This window comes from Lissotriton helveticus, chromosome 1_1 (genome assembly GCF_964261635.1).
Source record: "Lissotriton helveticus chromosome 1_1, aLisHel1.1, whole genome shotgun sequence".
Taxonomy (NCBI): Eukaryota; Metazoa; Chordata; class Amphibia; order Caudata; family Salamandridae; genus Lissotriton; species Lissotriton helveticus.
Window position 1 is genome coordinate 1,305,752,469 of NC_136057.1, and position 24,080 is coordinate 1,305,776,548.

Consider the following 24,080-nt stretch of genomic DNA (forward strand, 5'->3'; position numbering starts at 1 on the left):
TGAGAGTAATTCTCAAATTTGCATTTACAGACAAATTCTAAAACTCTATCCGAATACCTAGGGACTTATTTACGAGCCCCTTGCGCCACCATTGCGTCACTTTTAACATGGGAAAAAGTGACGTCAAGCTTGTAAATAAGCTCCTTAATTTCTTGTGCTTTAAAAAAGCACCTAGAAACGGAAAAGCTACTTTTCCAGTTGCTTTTACATTGTATGCATTGGCTCTGGACCTGCTGGCCTTCCTTCATTAATGTCTTATTGACATTTCAAATCCTTATGAAATGTCTAGGCCCGTAAATACCCTAAAAGCGGTTACAGAATAGATTAAGCAGCGGTCCTCTGGGATTCCAAAGTGATGCTTTTTCGATGCACTGGGTTATATTGTTACGTGCTCCAGGCATGTAAAGTGGAGACAAATGTGTAACATAGTCAATACTTCAATCTTGACTGATAGCTGAGCTCAGCTACACAGAATACTATTGTTCTTAAAAATGTGGTCACTCTTTTTTAGTATTTACTTTTTGCCAATTGTTGTTAGTTTTTAAGTTTTCGAAAGAAAAATGTTATAACTAAGGGCCTGTATCAGAGTTTGATGGATGAGCTATTCCATCTTAATTGTGACAGATATCCCTTCTGCCCGATTACAAGTATATTATATTCTATGGCATTTGTAATAAGGCAAACAGGATATCCGTAACCCGTCTGCCAAATTCTAGCTCAGGCCCTTACTCTTCTGTACATATTAAGATTATTGTTTAATGTTGAATTATTTTAGTTGTTTTTGACAATATGTTTCCTGTTCTCTGCAATGCCCCTTTAACAATGCTTTAAGAGGAATCAATACAATAATTAAAGTTTAGATTAAGTGTGTAGAACTCTCACTAATTTTCACAGTTAATGGGAGTAGTGCTTACACAAGTGACACATCAACCATTGTCCCTAGTATTGTGGTGTTAAGAGGGGCAATGATGCAGCCCCTGTTTTCTTGACAGAGAAGCAAGGTTGGTATTTCAGAGGGAGGCTTCTCAGGAGGGCAAGCCCTGCTAAAGTAATAGATCTGGCTTACAATTTGAGTCCTGAGTAAAATATTGTTGAGAGCCACCTGCAGTAAAAAAAAAGCAATACCCCCAATCTCTTTCTGTATACAAAAAATAATTTAGTGTGTGATGAGTCAGTGTACTTGTGAGATGTAAAATAGTCCATTGGGCATTCCAGTGCAAGAACTGCACAGGAGGTGGAATGATACCCCAAAAGCCAAGAGCATTGGGTGAGAAGGTACATCCCTGTGGGGCAGAGCCAAGGGCCACTCTAGGAATACTTTAAAGAACTGTTAACAACAGGTCGAAGGCAGCTGTGCTGTCAAACCAGACCTAAAAAGAGGACATATCACGTGCTTTTTTTGGAATTGTACTATTAACTGTGAATGAACCATTGGCAGGACTAATGTACTTTAACTATATAAGCATAACATTTGATTCTAAAATGTGTTTTTTATTTGCAAGTTTTCTGTATTGTAATTCAGCTTCTCTCTCCCACTGTGACGATTTTTATAGCTTTTGTGCTATTGTTAATTCATCCTTTAAATGGCACAAAAGGAACAGATGAATTGTTGCTCATTGCCCTTTTATTGTTACATTCAACATAATGTAAGCCCTGCCTTGAATAAACAAAAATGTGTTTCTTATCACAGCTAGAAAACCATTCTTAAGTGGTCTCCCGGAATTGTCACAACGTAAGAGGCAGTTCCCACGTGAGCTCGCAGGCCACCTACCTTCTGAGCCACTTGGTTGACCCAAGGGGAGGTGCAGTTACTCAAGTCCGGGCCCCTGGGGTTCCAGGCACCCAGTGTTTGCAAGCACTGGAACGAGGCGATTCCTGGAGAGACAGAATTAAGAGCGGGGGGAGAGAAGGGCAGAGGAGCGCGAGAGGGGGGAAGAAGGGCAGAGGAGCGCGAGAGAAAGGAAGGGGGCGGAGGGAGAGGTAGGGAGAGGGAAAGGGAGAGGCGGGAGAGAGTGAGAGAGAGGTGTGGGGAGAGGGACGCAAAGAGAGAGAGAGAGTGGCATAGAGAGGGAGCGGGGTTTAAGGGAAATGCATCGAGAACAGGCAGAGATTCGAGAACGATTGAGAAAAGAAGAAAATTATAGGATAGGAAAAATGCCGAAGAGCAAGAAATAGACAGGAGGCGAGAAAGGCAATTGGAGAAGAAAGAGCAGAGTAAGAGGAGGCCGTGGGGAGAATACAAAGTATGAAAGCACACCAGAGACACGGGGAGAGGTAGATGAAAAATTGAGGAAAGAGGAAAGGGAACAAAAAAGTAGAAAAGTAATGGGGTGGGAGAGAGAGGAGAATACATGTAAAAATTCAGTGGAGCAGCAAAACAGAGAATGAGAGGGAGAGGTAAGAATGTTAGGAACAGGGAAGGGCGAGAGGATGAAGGTGAGGGAGGGACAAAAGCGAAGAAACAGACCCAAGGAAGAAGGAGCAGCAGATCACAAGGATGCAGGGGGAGGCGGAGTACCGGAGGGGGAAAATAAGGGGGCAAGTGATAAAATATGGAAAGAGAGACATCAAGGAGAAGGGAGAGGCAAAGGAAGAGAAGAGTTAGCATATGAACTCAGACTACAGACACCATGAAACATACTGTCCTTCTTCAAGGGGATAAGTACTCAATCCAGTGAAAGGGGCAACAAGAAACATTGTGTCCCTGTGTATATGGGCGGTTCACAGTACTACCAGCCTGGACTCTGAGAGGCGGGGGAGGGACAGTATTATACATGGGATACAACCCTACAAGGCCGGGACTGCCTGTGAGGCGGGTATAGACAGTACTATACATGGGATACCCCCTTGCAAGGCCGGGAGTGTGCATGATGCGGGGATGGATAGTACTGTACATGGGATACCCCCTTGCAAGGCCGGGAGTGTCCATGATGCGGGGGATGGATAGTACTGTACATGGGATACCCCCTTGCAAGGCCGGGAGTGTCCATGATGCGGGGGATGGATAGTACTGTACATGGGATACCCCCTTGCAAGGCCGGGAGTGTCCATGATGCGGGGGATGGATAGTACTGTACATGGGATACCCCCTTGCAAGGCCGGGAGTGTGCATGATGCGGGGGATGGATAGTACTGTACATGGGATACCCCCTTGCAAGGCCGGGAGTGTCCATGATGCGGGGGATGGATAGTACTGTACATGGGATACCCCCTTGCAAGGCCGAGAGTGTCCATGATGCGGGGGATGGATAGTACTGTACATGGGATACCCCCTTGCAAGGCCGGGAGTGTGCATGATGCGGGGGATGGATAGTACTGTACATGGGATACCCCCTTGCAAGGCCGGGAGTGTCCATGATGCGGGGGATGGATAGTACTGTACATGGGATACCCCCTTGCAAGGCCGGGAGTGTGCATGATGCGGGGGATGGATAGTACTGTACATGGGATACCCCCTTGCAAGGCCGGGAGTGTCCATGATGCGGGGGATGGATAGTACTGTACATGGGATACCCCCTTGCAAGGCCGGGAGTGTGCATGATGCGGGGGATGGATAGTACTGTACATGGGATACCCCCTTGCAAGGCCGGGAGTGTGCATGATGCGGGGGATGGATAGTACTGTACATGGGATAACAGGCACCAATGACGGGACTGTCCGTTGGGCAGGGATGGACAGTACTATACATGGAACACCACTCTACAACAGGGAATATGGAAACACTTGTATATTTGTGCACAGGAGTACTTTTATGTGTGAAGATTTACAGCACCTCTTGTGAATCTGAAACCACACATTGCTTTCAATATCGTGAACCTTTATTCAATAATAATGCGCCTCGACATTTCTAAACCCAGGGCCAAATAATAACTCATCCTGTGCCCAACAACTGCACCCCTCTCCAACAACACACCTTTTACCAACTGTTATCCCTCTGCCAACCATTCACCCGCCTTGCCCTGCCATGTGGCATCTGTCTTTTGCAAGTTGTTCCGTCACCCTGCCAGCACTGACCACTCCTGTCCAATAACCATGCTTCGTGCCTTCCAATCAATGACCTGACCTGTCCCAAGTCAGGCCCTCCCTTCCACTCTTTCAATCTCAAACCTGCACTGCCCAACACTATAGCTTCCCTAAACCAATCTGTAATCCAGACAGCTGTACAACCACTCTTTACCTATCGACTCAATGATCAATTTTACCCATGAATCACACAATACCTCCAGCAAGTCACTGAACGACCATACCATGGAAGCCCTTGACTGACTCACAAATCCCCACCAATCCTCTCGATAATGCTCAACCAGGCAGTTTTCCAGACATGTTATTGGCTGCTGAATTACTAAGCTGATCAGTTCCCTAATCGTTCCACTTACGCGTTCCACATACACTTTGTGCTGTAGCCACCAACTGACCTTTTCTATCCATGACCATCTTCCAACCACTAACACAGCCTAAAACCTTACCACCCATCTAGTCCATGGAAAACAACTAAACCATGCTATCCCTTATATAACCTGATACTTCTGCCAACTACTGGTCGGCCTTGCTGCCAACCATTATCAACCACTGCATTGACTTGCTTAAACACATATTGCACCTCCCTGACAAACACAGTGCCATGCTGTCCGTCAGCTGCTTCATCTGATCGACCAGCAGAAACCTACCCTGCCCCATAAATATTCTTTCTCTACAAACAATAACCCATTCAACTCTAGATCATATATCCCCACTGCACTAAAAATCACCTCCTAACGCTGACCTCATGCTGCACGCCAGATCACCTGTTCAATCCCACTCCACTTAAAATTGCGGACTAAAAACCAACCCGACCCAAATTCACGTAACACTTCTGCACAACAAATGGCTAATCCAAATGTCGCACAATTAGACAACGACATATTTTTACACTACCGCGGTAATATCCAATATTGACAATTACACATCTCCACCCAACCCAGACCTACGCATTGCCAAAACTCTATCACTCTTTACCCAACAAAGTGCCCATTCAGTTATCTGTGTGGATCAGTTCCTCTCTTGGTGGTATCAAACACAGATAAAGCCTAGGAAACATCTACAAATCCTGCACTTTACCTCTTGTGCCCTTGGGGCATGGGCGTTCCACCAACATGCCCTGCTGAGTGGCAGGCCACTGCACCCTGCGAACCTCCTTGGCTTCACAGAAGACCTCTGGAAAGATGTGCTGATTGGAGGAGGGTGGCTTGCGGGTGCTGGGGACGGAGGCAGTGATTGGGTGGAGATCAGGTCCCATCTGGTTAATGGCACCAATGGGGTGGGTAGTAAGTGGCGTCCGGCGGACAGTGGTGGTGGCAGACGGTGAAGACGTAGTGGTGACAGTTGTAGGTTTCACAGTCGTTGTTGTGCTGATTGGAGTGGAAGTGACTGGACCTGAAAAAAGCAAAGATGGGAAAAAAAGTGAGCCTTGTGGGTCTGATAAAATGACAGGAATCTTAGCCAATGTGTATTGTGTGGTACACATACTGGTGGACCTACTGAGCATCTTGTGATGATACATTGGTGACATGGGCAGTGCCAATGGGGACTGCAAACACCAGGCCCTTAATCCATCCATACTCAGAGTGTACACCGGAAAGGCTGGATTAAACCAAACGCGGAGGCGTCCATGACATCATAGGATCTCATCATAGAATTGAAAAGAATATTGAATACATATTGCCCTCTGTACACATAGATCGCAAACATATCTTTTGCAAAAACTTAAGGCCCTTTTCACAAAATTAAATTAGATCATAATTGTATGTTTACAGCCAAATGTTCCTGTTTTATTCCCGCAGGAAGTCACAAACAAATTCCTGGAAGTGTAAATCCTTTTATGTGTTTTTCGAGATCTCTGCGATTAGGTCGGAGCTTTCACGCTGTAAATACAACTTATTGGCCAGGGAAATGGGTATTCCACGGTGTGGTTAGCCTCTGCAGTTTGGGAATGTTTGCAAACATGGAGGTTTGTGGGCATTTACAAACTGCTTTCTTTCCCTGTTTACACCCTGGCATAGATACCTTTCCAGGTGGAAAGAGGAATGGATAACCCTCGGATTTAGTGTGATGCAGACTTCCAGGACCTCTGTGAACGTTTATGAGTTCCAGAAAGTCTCAGAAAAGCAAATATCTCTACCCATAATTTTCTGACCTTATTTGTAAGTCAGGTGCACAGCCACAGACAAAACATAAATGCAAAAATCTCAACTTCTTTTATGTCACCTTATTTTTAAAAAAGTACCACTTTCAATTCTTCAATACACCCAAGCTTGCTTACCACTTATTCCAGCTCTAAATTAATGGTTAATGCTTATTTGGGGAGTGGTGGTTGAGAGGAGCATTGAATGGGAGTTCAACATTTTTAAAGGGAGATATTTGTGTACGTTCAAGATTTTGGCTGTCTAAGGGCTTGTTTATTAGTTTGGAGGTCAGTGGACCGCCAATCTCATGGTGTCACAGTGGTGGCAGTGCAGCTACCGCCGAGCTACTGCCGTGCCGGCGGTCTGTCTGCCGTATTACAACTTTGGTGGTCAGACAGCCTGGGACCGCTGCAAACAGCAGGGATTCACTAACCCTCGGCGGTGACGCTGTGGTCTGGTGCAGCAATATGTTAGCGGTGCTGCTGTGGCACTGTCAAGCACATTACGACTTTCCAGAACTTCTCACTTTTCATGTCCATAAAAAGTGTGGCAGTCAGGAGAGTAAGAGGACCCTACAAGGTCCATTGGTGCCCCTGTGCATGTGTGTATATGCTGGGGGGCACATGTTGTGCCCCCCCCTGTGCATGCAGCCCTGTTTTTGCATGTCATGGACTGCACAGTCCATGACATGCAGGAACAGGCTTTTGGCGCTCCCTCTGCATCGAACTTCTAAGGCTCAAAAATGGACCTTAAAACTGCACCGCAACGGGACCACCAAAACGCCATCCAGCAGACCATGAGGAAATGTTTAATCTGGTGGGTTGGCGCTGGTCAACTTTGGTGGTGTGGGAGTGGGGTGGTGACATGGTAGCCTACTCCTACACCTCCAAAGTCGTAATTAGGACCTAGGTTTTGAGTCTGTTTTTACAGGAGATGTTTCGGAAAGCTATTTTTAAATGCTAGCAGGAACATGCATCCGCATCACTTTCCCTCTGACACACCACACATACACCAAACACACACACACACACACAATTATGCGGACCAGCCATTGATGTCCATCAAGGGTTAATTTAATGCTCTGACTTCCAAATCACTTGGTTAACCAGGAAAGTTATACAGTTAGAACAAAGCAAACACTGCTTCATTAAGGCTTTGAAAGAAAACAGATAATTATATGTAGGGAGGTGCCTCAAAAGCACTGTGCAGATGGTTTTGACAGGTCACTGAAGTCTCCTGAACATAGGGGCATATTTACAAGGAGTTAATGTCACCAGAGGGCCACTTTTTCCGACGTTCTGGTGGTATTAACACCTTCACCTTATTTACAAAGCAGCGTTAAGCCACTTAATGCTGCCTTGTACATAATGTCCCTTTTCATGAAGCACTTAGCATGAAAGGGGCAAGCAATGGGTGTTGCAGTGGGCATTTCGCCGCAACACCCATTGCTTTTTGAGGCTGCCCCATATTTACAAGGTATGGGGCAATGCCCAAAATACCGCCAGGTAATACCTGGTTTTAAGCAGGTGTCCCATCCTGCACATAAACAATTGCCCCTGCAACGTAGGCACCCTAGCAAAATGGTGCTTAGGTGCCTGTGCTGGTGCTAGGCAGCTTTCTTAGTGGCAACGCTAGGGGTAACGCAGGGGTGCGTCGCATTCTTGTGAATATAGCGCTGCGTTTTGAAACTATCGGAGCACAGCGTTACCAATTTTGGCGTAACACCACGCTCAGCCAGTTTCTTGTAAATATGCCCCAGAGACTTTGATTATATCCCCAGGTTAATAGTGTTTGGCGTTCCTTGCAGGCCCTTTGTCGTTTTCCTTATGTTAGCCGGAGCATGTTCCAGGCTGCACTCTGCTTTGCGCACGTTACTATACAAATGTATTTTGTTTTGTGTCAGGTTGTACTTTGACACAGAACCTGCCACTGTTTTTGTGTTTCGTCCTTTACTGGAATTTTGTCTGAACACCGTAGACGAGGTCAAACAACAATGTCCCTTTTTATTCTGTTTTGGTCAGGCTATAGTACCTAGACAAAACACATAACTGCAGCTGTTGTTTGGTAACACAGACTTGCAAAACACACACTTGAAGAGAGATTTTTAGACATAAGATTGCAACTACACCGGAGATGTAGAACTTTCACCTGTGCATGCTAAGGAACAGGGTCAGCTGCCAACACCCAGAGATCTTCTGATATATAATCACATTGTTTCTGTAGAAGGGGAGGTAGGTTAGTCTACCCCATCTAATATAATGACAGCTCCTTTGGTGATTTATGGATTACTTACTATGCTGACCGAATTTGAGTTAGGCATCTTGTCACTTATTTTGGAACTTATACTGCATACTAGAGCACAATAGTTAAAATAAATATTTTAAACATTTCTCTTGTCTCTGTCAGATCATATTGTGGAGCAGTACCAGTACCAGTACGAAAGGGTGAGTCCTGTCACCGTGATTCCTGAAAGGGTCGGGAGGGTTGTGTTCTGGGGTATCTAATCACTTGCCCCTCTGTGAGTGAGCACGGGGCAAGTGAGACACTATAGCTAGTCAGTCCCGGGTACATGAGTACTAAGGTGGTAGGATGACCCAGTCCCTGCCTACTAAGGTTCTATGGTCCCAAATATAGTTCTTTGACTCTGCAGAATCCCTGCAACAGTGACATCCCCAAAGTGACACAAACACGAGTTCAGAAAGCCATGTTTACAACTCCAAGTGGTAGGCACATGGGGCGCTATCTTAGGTTTTAAGCGGATTTGCTTTTTTCAATTGGGGATCTGAAACAATTCACATTATGCATCATTGTGTGGTAGTGACCACCTAGTCCATTCGATAAACTCTGGAATAGCTTGAATTTTCCTCTTACTAATATTTCAGGCCAATACTTGACTCCAATCAAGCTTCCACCCAAAATGTCCTAGTAATACAACCAGATCAGTGACCTCAAAAGTGACCTGATACAATGTTCTACGCCACTGCTGGTGTGTCCTGTCTGAAGAAGGGCTTTAATAATGCACCTTTCAGTCAAGAAAATATTTTTTAAAATTTTTAACCTACTTAAGAATGTTGTACTCAGATGGAGAATAGTCCTTAGGAAATAATTCACTCCTAATTTTCAAAAGTAAGGAGGAAAATACTCTGCCTTCAGAACTGCATCTGGTGCCCAGGTACCACCAGAATGATTAAACTCGTGGTGTTTCTTAGGAGTTCTAGAAATATTTGCATATATTAGGAAATGATTAAATGTTTTACATCTTTTATAAATATTGCGAATCGTGAATGTTGCATCAATTCGATGTTTATATAGTTTTATAAAAATCACAAATAAACTTCTGTAATTAAAGAATCAAAAAAATAAAAGTGACTAGAGAGCTGGGCAGCGCATGGTAATTAAATGCACCAGTCACAGAAAACAAAACGTTAATTAGAATGTTCACATATCTCAATTTGCAGGGTGTGTACTGTGGATGAGGAATCTCGCAGTTCCAAGATCAGCTTCTATTTTGTTTTCCATTTTTGCCCAAGAGGGTGAATTAGAGGTTTTCCACCCCAGTTTTGTGTCACCTGGCACCATTGCTCCCCGCCACCTGTCTTTCATGTGTGTTTCAAACACAGAGCAGTGCAGAGAGGGCCTGGCGTCCTGGGACATTTGGAGGTTACGCTAAACTCCCATAGATTCCAGGTGGCTCATGCCACTTGTGACACCATCGTGCAGTCTAGTCTTTTTTTTTTTTACAAGAGCTCTTAGCATTCTGGGACTTGTAGGCTCACACTTCTCAGGAGAAACCCAACATAGTTAAATCTCAGAATGCTAAGTAGTGCTGGCTAGAAAGCCTGAAATTGCTGAAAGTGTCACAAATAACCTGGCCACTATGCTAATAAGAAGCACCTCGCACTATGTTTCAATTATGTTTATGTTATGAATGTATTTTGGTAGTGAAAAAAAACTCCTGCTCAATGATATAAGTTCACCTCATGCCAATGTGGTTCAGGTTTTCCAATAGGGTGAGGAAGTTAGGGGGGAAATTATCTAGAGATGCAAACATGTGGCACCAAATCTACAGCCTCAGAATTGAAATGGACGCGAGAAAGAGACAGCCTGCCCCTTCACATAGAAACAATTAGAAAGAAAAGGGTAGGGCTTAATTTGAGCTGGTGGTTGCAGGTACGGACCACCAGCACTTATTTTTCTGCATCAGACATTTACAGAGAGCAAGAGGGGGAAAAACAAACAAATCGGAAACGAGGGAGGAAGTGAAAGACAGCAAACCCATCATATAGGGAGACTACAGGAATATGCAAGAGTGACATATAGAGACAGAGAGTCTTGTGGTGGATTGAAGAGGCATGGAGTAGATTCAAGACTGTGCAGCTTTAAATGTGCCAACACTTAACTGCACAGGCCGTAGGTTTCAGAGCTTTGTGTACTGACACTCCTTCTACAAATTAGGCACTGGAAAGCGGGCACCATTGAGACCACCAAGTATGAAAAATCCCTCTGCCTCCACTTCACAAACATATCCGTCCTGGGCTACAGCTTGCAGGTGGCTATTTTAACTTTGTTTCCACCCCTGTATGTCTGCACCAGGTCTTCCCCATCCACTTCCTGTCACTGCCTACCTAACATCTGCTGGGAGATGGTAGATTGCATAAACTGCTTTATCTTTGAAAAATTATCTCATAATATTCCGCCCAGGTTTCACCTGCAGCAGCCTTTTCTTGTTCTCATACTAGAAGTAATTTTTTTCATGAGTGTCAATTTGTGAACATGTTATGTGTAGCAGAAGTGACATCACACATGTTCTGATCCCTGACCCATGATTGCTTTCACTCATCGAGATAAATTCCTGCTGGAGGACACAAATAATGTATTGGATGGTCCATGAACTGGCAGATTCTGAACTATTCTCTATTCTTTTAAGGGATTAGTTGGGCCCTTCTCAAGAGGCCACTGCAGTTTGCACCACCTGTTGTCCCTGCCAGCAATGCCAATGTCAGTACCAACTCAAATACAAACCATTACCTTCCTACAAGTGTGAAAATTCTATCTATGACAGGCCACCCAATGCTTAAAAATGGCCTTAACGGCTGGTATCATAAATTGTTAATGTATATTGAATTATGAAACACTCAATGTGCTCTTGTCATAAACAGACAAACAGTGCCACCATGTGATAGACTTGAATACGTTCTGGTATTGAGAATTAAGAGCCAGTGCTGAGCACCAGCAACCACCAGCTCAAATTAGGCACCTCCTGAGCCCCCAGTGTTTGTGCTCCAAACACTCCACCAACCCATGTCTAATGTTGTTATAATCCCGCTCTGCCCATTTAAATCCTATGTTTTTCCTCCTTACATTGTCTCACATTTTCATAAACACTTTGTATGACCTAGCCCAATTGTACTCTGATCCTGCTAGAGCCAGAGTCTCTATCACGTCATCTTCTATCCCCACTAAAACCCTGTCACTCTCTTCCTCTGTCTCTCTCTTAGTCCCATGCACCTTCTAATCCCACCTGATCACTCTAACTGCTTCTTGAACTCTCATGCTATCTCCGTTACCATCCCTCACTGCTTAAATCCAGCGGTTCTCTCCCACTGGGTAATCTCTTATTCACCTTGCCTCCTCCTTTGTGCTCCCAGGCTCATCACTCCCCACCTCCTTTTCTGTACACCACCCTGGTCACTTGAATCATGTTCCCCTTCCTTAATTAGTACCTTCCCCCGCAACCACCTAATGCTCACAACTTAGCACACTCTGTGTTTGCATCTGTTACAGACATGTTATTTGCCTTGAATCTCCTCTCTTCCCTGAGTTCACACATTTCTCTTATCCAGCTGGACTCTTCACGTATCCTCCTCGTCGTCTCCCCTCTGCCGAACAGGAAGCAGCCAGGCTTCCCTGATCCAATCACAATGCTGCAATGCAGCATTGTGATTGGCGCCCCTAAACCAATCTGTGGTTGGTCTGAGCACCGTGGTTCGATGCTCAGACTGGGGCCGGGGACCTGGGCATGTTCTCCATGCAGGCTGTAATGCAGCCTGCATGGAGAACATGCTGAAGTGCGCATGACTATTTGGACGGCCCGAGAGGGCCAGTCAAAGCATCATGTGCACTTTAGTGTGCCCACCCCTCCTTGCCTGCTCTGTCAGCAGAGTAGCCCCGCCCTCATGCTGCCGCAGCAGGGAAGAATAAAATGACATTAACATTGCCTTATTATCATTTTATTTTCCTTTCTTTCTCAGCTGCACTGAAGCAGTGGGGTGACACCCCTCCGCCTTAGAGTAGGAGCCGTCACTGCAGTGCCTTGTGATTTTTACACTAGTTTAATCATACTGTGCCTGCACGATCCCAGTGGTCCCCATGCTTCCTTCCCTTGCGCCAAACCCGCCCTTGTCCTATTGTCACTCCCAGGCTCTGGAGCAAGCCAGCGTCTCTAGTGTTCATCCCTTTGAATGTGTGCTCTGTTGCACCTTTATGTACTCTCCCACTAGGGCTTGTCTGTAACTTATTTATTTGTATCCATTTCTAGCATGGATAATGTGGAGTTTTAATGAAACTTTTTTAACAATGGAACTTCATATAGGAATCCTACTACTTAAATAATTACATCATGTACCTCGGAAGGGGTATGATCAATTATTTATTCTTGCAGTTTCGTAAACAACACTGCCAAAAAAAACTCGACCAATATCTCTGAAGTCATTAATGGTGTTCAAACCTCGGTATGCAAAATCACAGGTGGAAATCAGACAGCCAGATCAGAATTTCGAGCAATACACTAACTGGGCCCATGAGGGCGCCAGAGCGCTGTACGCGTTGCTTGGTGGATCCAGGCAGAAGCATTTCATTGTGCTAAGGAATAAATGTACACAGCGGAAAAGGACGTACTTATATGAGCGTGCTGGAAGAGGATGTACTTATATGAGCTTGCTTGAGACGGACAGAACCTGTACATGTAACCAAAAGAAATAGCAAACGCAGTAAGAGCATATTCGGAAGTGTGCCCATTCAGTAAACAAGCATGTCACCTTGACCCGACCGCTTGTGACCGCTTGTGTGTTTTCAGCTCTTTTGTTGACGATGGCACGTTTAGTGACAGCAAGGTGCATTTCTAACCTGGCGGGTGTGGGGGACGGGGGTGGTGGGGGTTCTTTCGGTGTGATGGGGGTGTTGGTAGGGGTAGTGGGTACTGTCAACGTGTGTCAAGGCCTGTTGGCAGCTAGCAGCACCTGTGCAAGAATTTTATGAGCAAAACTCATTTTGCCGTGCAGGCGTCCCCTTTGCCCTGGCAACAAGGGCACCGGAGCCTCTGCCTGCAGAGCCCTTCATGGAGCAGTGGTCCCTTAGCAGGTACACACAGGGTCTGACGAGCGAGTGTTTGGGTGGATTCAGTGGTGCTTCTACGTTCTGGAAGTTTCTACTTCCTGTTCGGGAGGGAGGATTTCAAGGACAGGGTTTAAGGGCGAGAACAACAGCCTAGGGCCCTGCAGGGCTGTGCATTGGGGTGCCTTAGGTGCTGACAGTAAGCTCATGACGCTGCAGTTAGATTTCATCTAGGGAGGGTGGCGAGGCAAGGGGGAGGGTGGCGAGGCAAGGGGGAGGGTGGCGAGGCAAGGGGGAGGGTGGCGAGGCAAGGGGGGGGGGTTGTTGCTCAGGCAGAGGCTAACAGGTTGTAACAATGTCCTGGGCATGTGTGTGTGTTCCGCCATACATGTTCCATTAGGACACTCACAGCAGACAACAGTTGGGGGGGGGGGCAGGAGTGAGAATGGGTGGCGATAAGTAGTTCAGACTCAACCTTCAATCACACATCCATCCATTTTATCCCCAATCATCCATTCTTCGCCCATTCCATCAATCTATCGACCATTCATCCATCGATTGTTCACAAACCCATCCATCGACCCGTCAATACATTCCTTAACCCACCACAGCCACGTTCTGTTCTTCTGCCAACCATCCTGTCTCCCTTCCACCCGCCCTCCCCTTTCCATCTACCGGCTCTCTTCCCTTTCTCCCTCCTTATTTTTTCCACCTCTCCTTTCTCTTTACGGTTTCCTTTGTTTCTCTCCCTCTCTGTCCTTTCTTCATTTTCACATTTTCATCGTTTCTCGTTCTCGCCTTCACTGTGCTGGGCTCCTTGAGCAGCCCTTGGCTTCCACCCTCAGCTCTGCCCTGTATTCCCTTACAAAGTTGTGAGCTTTTGTCTGCGAATCTGCTGCCAGAGGAGACTTTTCAGTGGGCTGCAGCTTGCCCGCCCATCAGGCTCAGGGCAACACTCCTCCGCGGCTGCTAACGTGGGGTTCAAGAGGCCGCTGCTTGCCTCTGTGCACGTGTGTGTGTGAATCTGCACAATGTGTGTTCTCTTGTAGGGACTGAAGTGCAGAGCCCCTTTTCCCAGATAATTTCGGGGACTTGTATTTTTCCTCAAAAGTTCTCCTGTGGCAAAGGGTTTTGCTTTGTGGTCTTTAAACAGAGGTTGCAGTTACCTGCAGTGTGCTTCCTGTAGGTAGCGTAAGAGCCTGATTTACAGGGACGGACCTAAAGTACTCCTCCTTTCATCCACCATTGAGAACTCTTCCTGAAGAACTATGACGACTGACTTTTAGCAGTATGTTTTGGTCTACTTGGGTGAAGTATATTTAAGTATTGTCTCTCCGCCCCCAGAGTAAAGTCCTGTGGGTGCAGAGAAAAAAAAATGTTTTTTGCAGTTTTATATATAGGGCAAACTCGACGAAGGTTTTGGAGCGATTTACATGAACACCCGTTGTATTACACAAGGACGCATTCCTTTTTAATTTGTATTTTTTCTAGGCATGAGGGGATGAAGTGATTTGCCCAGAATCACAGGAAGTTGAGCCCACACCGAGACTCGAACCTGGTTCCCCAGCTTCAAAGACAGGTATTTGAGAAATGAAAGTGCACCTTGGCACTATTCAAGGTATCAGGAGTAGCTATCGCAGCTCTGGCTGCTACGCCACACCCTCTCCCTTGTACTGGACATGCTGCTGTCATTTTAAAACATTAAAAAATAAAATTGATGGGAAGAATGCTTGACTTAATGTCATCCATTGGTAATGGCGCTAGGCTGCATATAGTCCATGCTTTTTTGCTTACTGTGTCACTCCAGACGTGGGTCTTCCTAATGTAAATCCGATTTAATCCTGCTGGAATGGGAACAATCCAGCCTGAACTGCCTGATGGCAAACACTGAGCCAAGACTGCTCTGTGGCACCAGATGACCCTTGGAAAATGCTGGATGCAAACTCTGTGAATGTAATTCAAACTCCCCATCCAATCCAACCTCCCAGGTGGACCTTTTATTGACAGCGCAGCAGTAAGAACTGAACCAACATTAAACAGCAACTGAGGCTGTTAAACTACGCGCGATATAACTAAAGGACGCATAACCTCCCCAGTGTAGCGGCCTGAGAAGCCCCCCCCCATCCTCCCTGAACCACTGCAGGCCGTTTCCGATCACACCCCACTACTCCCTCCATGGCTCTTCTGCCCCACTCCACCACTCCTCTGCTCTTTTCGACCACTCTCCTATGCTCTATTCGACCACTCTCCTCTGCTCCACTCCAGCACTCTCCGCTGCTCTACTCCACCAATCTCCTCTGCTCTATTCGACCACTCTCCTCTGTCCCACTCCACCACTTTCCTTTGCCCCACTCCACCACTCTCCTCTCCTCTATTCGACCACTCTCCTCTGCTTTACTCGACCACTCTCCACTGCTCTATTCGACCACTCTTCTCTGCTCCACTCCACCACTCTCCTCTGCTCTATTCGACCACTCTCCTCTGCTCTATTCGACCACTCTCCTCTGCTCTATTCGACCACTCTCCTCTGCTCCATTCGACCACTCTCCTCTGCCCTACTCCACCACTCTCCTCTGCTCTACTCGACTACTCTCCTCTGCCCCACTCCACCACTCTCCTCTGCTCTATTCGACCACTCTCCTCTGCTCTATTCGACCACTCTCCGCTGCTCTACTCAACCACTCTTCTCTGCTCTATTCGACCACTCTCCTCTGCTCTACTCGACCACTCTCCTCTGCTCTATTCAACCACTTTCCTCTGCCCCACTCCATCACTCTCCTCTGCTCTACTCTACTCGACCACTCTCCTCTGCTCTACTCAACCACTCTCCTCTGCTCTACTCAACCACTCTCCTCTGCTCTACTCAACCACTCTCCTCTGCTCTACTCAATCACTCTCCTCTGCTCTACTCAACCACTCTCCTCTGCTCTACTCGATCACTCTCCTCTGCTCTACTCGATCACTCTCCTCTGCTCCACTCGACCACTCTCTGCTCCACTTGACCACTCTCCTCTGCTCCACTCAACCACTCTCCTCTGTTCTATTCGATCCCTCTCCTCTGCCCCACTAAATCACTCTCCTCTGCTCCATTCGACCACTCTCCTCTGCTCTATTCAACCACTTTCCTCTGCCCCACACCACCATTATCCTCTGCTCTATTCGACCACTCTCCTATGCTCTACCTGACCACTCTCCTCTGCCCCACTCCACCACTCTCCTCTGCCCCACTCCGCCACTCTCCTCTGCCCCACTCCACCACTCTTCTCTGCACCACTCCACCACTCTCCTCTGCCCCACTCCACCACTCTCCTCTGCCACACTCCACTAATCTCCTCTGTCCCATTCCACCACTCTCCTCTGTCCCATTCCACCACTCTCCTCTGTCCCATTCCACCACTCTCCTCTGTCCCATTCCACCACTCTCCTCTGCTCTACTCGACCACTCTCCTCTACCCCACCTCACCGCTCTCCTCTGCTCCACTCCACCACTCTCCTCTGCCCCACTCCACCACTCTCCCCTGCCCCACTCCCTCACTCTCCCCTGCCCCACTCCACCACTCTCCCCTGCCCCACTCCACCACTCTCCCCTGCCCCACTCCACCACTCTCCTCTGCCCCACTCCACTACTCTCCTCTGCCCCACTCCACTACTCTCCTCTGCCCCACTCCACCACTCTCCTCTGCTCTATTCGACCACTCTCCTCTGCTCCATTCGACCACTCTCCTCTGCTCCATTCGACCACTCTCCTCTGCTCCACTCCACCACTCTCCTCTGCTCTACTCCACCACTCTCCTCTGCTCTTTCTGACCACTCTCCTCCGCCCTACTCCACCACTCTCCTCTGCTCTACTTGACTACTCTCCTCTGCCCCACTCCATCACTCTCCTCTGCTCTATTCGACCACTCTCCTCTGCTCTACTCGACCACTCTCCTTTGTCCCACTCCACCACTCTCCTCTAGTCTACTCGACCACTCTACTCTGCCCCACTCCACCCTTACCAGCTTCACTGTTCTTGTTCCGAGCGACACCGGCATGTGCTATATGCCACATACATACCTTGCCTTGAACTTGAAGTTCTAGCTGTTAATAGGTAGAGAACTGGACTAAAATAAAATGGTGCGCTGAAAACCTACGGCCTAGTGAGGGACTTCCTAGGCCCAGTTTATATTGGTTCAAGCCGTATTGCTATTTGGGAGGCGTCGCCCGAACTCTGGCCCCAGCTATAAGGCCACATCACCAAAAGAAGGGCAGGACCTATAAAGGTTTTGGACACACCATACTGTATTCGACCACTCTCCACTGCTCCACTCCACCACTCTCCTCTGCTCTATTCAACAACTCTCCTCGGCTCTACTCGACCACTCTCCTCTGCTCCATTCGACCACTCTCCTCTGCTCTATTTGACCAATCTCCTCTGCCCCACTCCACCACTCCCCTCTGCTCCACTCGACCACTCTCCTCTGCTCCACTCGACCACTCTGCTCCACTCAACCACTCTCCTCTGCTCGACCACTCCCCTCTGTTCCACTCCACCACTCTCCTCTGCTCTACTTGACAACTCTCCTCTGCCCCACTGTACCACTCTCCTCTTCCCACTCCACCACTCTCCTCTGCTCTATTCGACCACTCTCCAATGATCTTATTGACCACTCTCCTCTGCTCCACTCCAACACTCTCTCCTGCTCTACTCCACCACTCTCCTCTGCTCTACTCGACCACTCTCCTCTGCTCTACTCAACTCTCCTCTGCTCTATTTGACCACTCTCCTCTGCTCCACTCCACCACTCTCCTCTCCTCTGCTCTACTCGACCACTCTCCTCTGCCCCACTCCACCACTCTCCTCTGCTCTACTCCACCACTCTCCCCTGCTCTACTCGACCACTCTCCTCTGCTCTACTCGACCACTCTCCTCTGCTCTACTCGACCACTCTCCTCTGCTCTATTCGACCACTCTCCTCTGCTCTATTCGACCACTCTCCTCTGCTCTATTCGACCACTCTCCTCTGCTCTACTCGACCACTCTCCTCTGCTCCACTCCACCACTCTCCTCTGCTCCACTCCACCACTCTCCTCTGCTCCACTCCACCACTCTCCTCTGCTCCATTCGACCACTCTCCTCTGCTCTATTTGACCAATCTCCTCTGCCCCACTCCACCACTCCCCTCTGCTCCACTCGACCACTCTCCTCTGCTCCACTCGACCACTCTGCTCCACTCAACCACTCTCCTCTGCTCGACCACTCCCCTCTGTTCCACTCCACCACTCTCCTCTGCTCTACTTGACAACTCTCCTCTGCCCCACTGTACCACTCTCCTCTTCCCACTCCACCACTCTCCTCTGCTCTATTCGACCACTCTCCAATGATCTTATTGACCACTCTCCTCTGCTCCACTCCAACACTCTCTCCTGCTCTACTCCACCACTCTCCTCTGCTCTACTCGACCACTCTCCTCTGCTCTACTCAACTCTCCTCTGCTCTATTTGACCACTCTCCTCTGCTCCACTCCACCACTCTCCTCTCCTCTGCTCTACTCGACCACTCTCCTCTGCCCCACTCCACCACTCTCCTCTGCTCTACTCCACCACTCTCCCCTGCTCTACTCGACCACTCTCCTCTGCTCTACTCGACCACTCTCCTCTGCTCTACTCGACCACTCTCCTCTGCTCTATTCGACCACTCTCCTCTGCTCTATTCGACCACTCTCCTCTGCTCTATTCGACCACTCTCCTCTGCTCTACTCGACCACTCTCCTCTGCTCCACTCCACCACTCTCCTCTGCTCCACTCCACCACTCTCCTCTGCTCCACTCCACCACTCTCCTCTGCTCTACTCGACCACTCTTCTCTGCTCTACTCGACCACTATCCTCTGCCGCACTCCACCACCCTCCTCTGCCGCACTCCACCACCCTCCTCTGCTCTTCTCGACCACTCTCCTTTATCCCACTCAACCACTCTCCTCTGCTCCACTCCACCACCCTCCTCTGCTCTACTCGACCACTCTCCTTTATCCCACTCCACCACTCTCCTTTGTCCCACTCCACCACTCTCCTCTGCCCCACTCCACCACTCTCCTTTGCTCTACTCGACCACTCTCCTCTGTCCCAGTCCACCACTCTCCTTTGTCCCACTCCACCACTCTCCTTTGCTCTACTCGACCACTCTCCTCTGCCCCACTCCACCACCCTCCTCTGCCCTACTCCACCACTCTCATTTGTCCCACTCCACCACTCTCCTTTGTCCCACTCCACCACTCTCCTGTGCCCCACTCCACCACCCTCCTTTGCTCTACTCGACCACTCTCCTCTGTCCCACTCTACCACTCTCCTCTGCCCCACTCTACCACTCTCCTTTGTCCCACTCCACCACTCTCCTTTGTCCCACTCCACCACTCTCCTTTGTCCCACTCCACCACTCTCCTCTGTCCCACTCCACCACTCTCCTCTGTCCCACTCCACCACTCTCCTCTGTCCCACTCCACCACTCTCCTCTGTCCCACTCCACCACTCTCCTCTGTCCAACTCCACCACTCTCCTTTGTCCCACTCCACCACTCTCCTTTGTCCCACTCCACCACCCTCCTTTGTCCCACTCCACCACTCTCCTTTGTCCTACTCCACCACTATCCTCTGCTCTATTCGACCACTCTCCTCTGCTCTATTCGACCACTCTCCGCTGTCCCACTCCACCAATCTCCTCTGCTCTATTCGACCACTCTCCTCTGCCCCACTCCACCACCCTCCTTTGTCCCACTCCACCACTCTCCTCTGTCCCACTCCACCACCCTCCTCCGCCCCACTCCACCACCCTCCTCCGCCCCACTCCACCACCCTCCTCTGCCCCACTCCACCACCCTCCTCTGCCCCACTCCATCACCCTCCTTTGTCCCACTCCACCACTCTCCTCTGCCCCACTCCACCACCCTCCTTTGCCCCACTCCACCACGCTCCTTTGTCCCACTCCACCACTCTCCTTTGTCCCACTCCACCACTCTCCTTTGTCCCACTCCACCACTCTCCTTTGTCCCACTCCACCACTCTCCTTTGTCCCACTCCACCACTCTCCTCTGCCCCACTCCACCACTCTCCTCTGCCCCACTCCACCACTCTCCTCTGCCCCACTCCACCACTCTCCTCTGCCCCACTCCACCACGCTCCTTTGTCCCACTCCACCACGCTCCTTTGTCCCACTCCACCACTCTCCTTTGTCCCACTCCACCACTCTCCTTTGTCCCACTCCACCACTCTCCTCTGCCCCACTCCACCACTCTCCTCTGCCCCACCCCACCACTCTCCCCTGCCCCACTCCACCACCCTCCTCTGCCCCACTCCACCACCCTCCTTTGTCCCACTCCACCACTCTCCTCTGCCCCACCCTACCACCCTCCTGTGCCCCACTCCACCACCCTCCTTTGTCCCACTCCACCACTCTCCTCTATCCCATTCCACCACTCCCCTCCGCCCCACTCCACCACTCTCCTCCGCCCCACTCCACCACTCTCCTCTGCCCCACTCCACCACTCTCCTCTGCCCCACTCCAGCACTCTCCTCTGCCCCACTCCACCACCCTCCTCTGCCCCACTCCACCACCCTCCTCTGCCCCACACCACCACTCTCCTCTGCCCCACACCACCACTCTCCTCTATCCCATTCCACCACTCCCCTCCGCCCCACTCCACCACTCTCCTCCGCCCCACTCCACCACTCTCCTCTGCCCCACTCCACCACTCTCCTCTGCCCCACTCCACCACTCTCCTCTGCCCCACTCCACCACCCTCCTCTGTCCCACTCCACCACTCTCCTTTGCTCTACTCGACCTCTCTCCTTTGCCCCACCCCACCACTCTCCTCTGCCCCACTCCACCACCCTCCTTTGTCCCACTCCACCACTCTCCTTTGTCCCACTACACCACTCTCCTTTGTCCCACTACACCACTCTCCTTTGTCCCACTACACCACTCTCCTCTGCCCCACTCCACCACCCTCCTTTGCTCTACTCGACCACTCTCCTCTGCCCCACTCCACCACTCTCCTCTGCCCCACTCCACCACGCTCCTTTGTCCCACTCCACCACTCTCCTTTGTCCCACTCCACCACTCTCCTTTGTCCCACTCCACCACTCTCCTTTGTCCCACTCCACCACTCTCCTCTGCCCCACTCCACCACTTTCCTTTGTCCCACTCCACCACTCTCCTCTGCTCCACTCCACCACCTTCCTTTGTCCCACTCCACCACTCTCCTTTGTCCCAGTCCACCACTCTCCTTTGTCCCACTCCACCACTCTCCTTTGCTCTACTCGACCACTCTCCTCTGCCCCACTCCACCACCCTCCTCTGCCCTACTCCACCACTCTCATTTGTCCCACTCCACCACTCTCCTTTGTCCCACTCCACCACTCTCCTGTGCCCCACTCCACCACCCTCCTTTGCTCTACTCGACCACTCTCCTCTGTCCCACTCTACCACTCTCCTCTGCCCCACTCTACCACTCTCCTTTGTCCCACTCCACCACTCTCCTTTGTCCCACTCCACCACTCTCCTTTGTCCCACTCCACCACTCTCCTCTGTCCCACTCCACCACTCTCCTCTGTCCCACTCCACCACTCTCCTCTGTCCCACTCCACCACTCTCCTCTGTCCCACTCCACCACTCTCCTCTGTCCAACTCCACCACTCTCCTTTGTCCCACTCCACCACTCTCCTTTGTCCCACTCCACCACCCTCCTTTGTCCCACTCCACCACTCTCCTTTGTCCTACTCCACCACTATCCTCTGCTCTATTCGACCACTCTCCTCTGCTCTATTCGACCACTCTCCGCTGTCCCACTCCACCAATCTCCTCTGCTCTATTCGACCACTCTCCTCTGCCCCACTCCACCACCCTCCTTTGTCCCACTCCACCACTCTCCTCTGTCCCACTCCACCACCCTCCTCCGCCCCACTCCACCACCCTCCTCCGCCCCACTCCACCACCCTCCTCTGCCCCACTCCACCACCCTCCTCTGCCCCACTCCATCACCCTCCTTTGTCCCACTCCACCACTCTCCTCTGCCCCACTCCACCACCCTCCTTTGCCCCACTCCACCACGCTCCTTTGTCCCACTCCACCACTCTCCTTTGTCCCACTCCACCACTCTCCTTTGTCCCACTCCACCACTCTCCTTTGTCCCACTCCACCACTCTCCTTTGTCCCACTCCACCACTCTCCTTTGTCCCACTCCACCACTCTCCTTTGTCCCACTCCACCACTCTCCTCTGCCCCACTCCACCACTCTCCTCTGCCCCACTCCACCACTCTCCTCTGCCCCACTCCACCACTCTCCTCTGCCCCACTCCACCACGCTCCTTTGTCCCACTCCACCACGCTCCTTTGTCCCACTCCACCACTCTCCTTTGTCCCACTCCACCACTCTCCTTTGTCCCACTCCACCACTCTCCTCTGCCCCACTCCACCACTCTCCTCTGCCCCACCCCACCACTCTCCCCTGCCCCACTCCACCACCCTCCTCTGCCCCACTCCACCACCCTCCTTTGTCCCACTCCACCACTCTCCTCTGCCCCACCCTACCACCCTCCTGTGCCCCACTCCACCACCCTCCTTTGTCCCACTCCACCACTCTCCTCTATCCCATTCCACCACTCCCCTCCGCCCCACTCCACCACTCTCCTCCGCCCCACTCCACCACTCTCCTCTGCCCCACTCCACCACTCTCCTCTGCCCCACTCCAGCACTCTCCTCTGCCCCACTCCACCACCCTCCTCTGCCCCACTCCACCACCCTCCTCTGCCCCACACCACCACTCTCCTCTGCCCCACACCACCACTCTCCTCTATCCCATTCCACCACTCCCCTCCGCCCCACTCCACCACTCTCCTCCGCCCCACTCCACCACTCTCCTCTGCCCCACTCCACCACTCTCCTCTGCCCCACTCCACCACTCTCCTCTGCCCCACTCCACCACCCTCCTCTGTCCCACTCCACCACTCTCCTTTGCTCTACTCGACCTCTCTCCTTTGCCCCACCCCACCACTCTCCTCTGCCCCACTCCACCACCCTCCTTTGTCCCACTCCACCACTCTCCTTTGTCCCACTCCACCACTCTCCTTTGTCCCACTACACCACTCTCCTTTGTCCCACTACACCACTCTCCTCTGCCCCACTCCACCACCCTCCTTTGCTCTACTCGACCACTCTCCTCTGCCCCACTCCACCACTCTCCTCTGCCCCACTCCACCACGCTCCTTTGTCCCACTCCACCACTCTCCTTTGTCCCACTCCACCACTCTCCTTTGTCCCACTCCACCACTCTCCTTTGTCCCACTCCACCACTCTCCTCTGCCCCACTCCACCACTTTCCTTTGTCCCACTCCACCACTCTCCTCTGCTCCACTCCACCACCTTCCTTTGTCCCACTCCACCACTCTCCTTTGTCCCACTCCACCACTCTCCTTTTTCCCACTCCACCACTCTCCTCTGCCCCACTCCACCACCCTCCTTTGTCCCACTCCACCACTCTCATTTGTCCCACTCCACCACTCTCCTCTGCCCCACTCCATCACTCTCCTTTGTCCCACTCCACCACTCTCCTCTGC

General features: G+C 50.4%; 1 protein-coding gene across 4 annotated transcripts in view; it reads right to left on the reverse strand.

Annotated features, from left to right (window-relative positions):
- The window catches only part of ADGRL1 (adhesion G protein-coupled receptor L1), a 691,532-nt gene that overhangs the window by 133,058 nt on the left and 534,394 nt on the right, over positions 1-24,080 (reverse strand). For all 4 annotated transcript variants that reach the window (XM_078681457.1, XM_078681438.1, XM_078681447.1 and 1 more), the window contains 2 exons: positions 5,098-5,412; positions 1,772-1,875 (listed from right to left, as the gene is read on the reverse strand). In XM_078681457.1, coding sequence (XP_078537583.1) covers positions 1,772-1,875; positions 5,098-5,412 — 419 coding nt within the window. The remainder of the gene's footprint in view (positions 1-1,771; positions 1,876-5,097; positions 5,413-24,080) is intronic.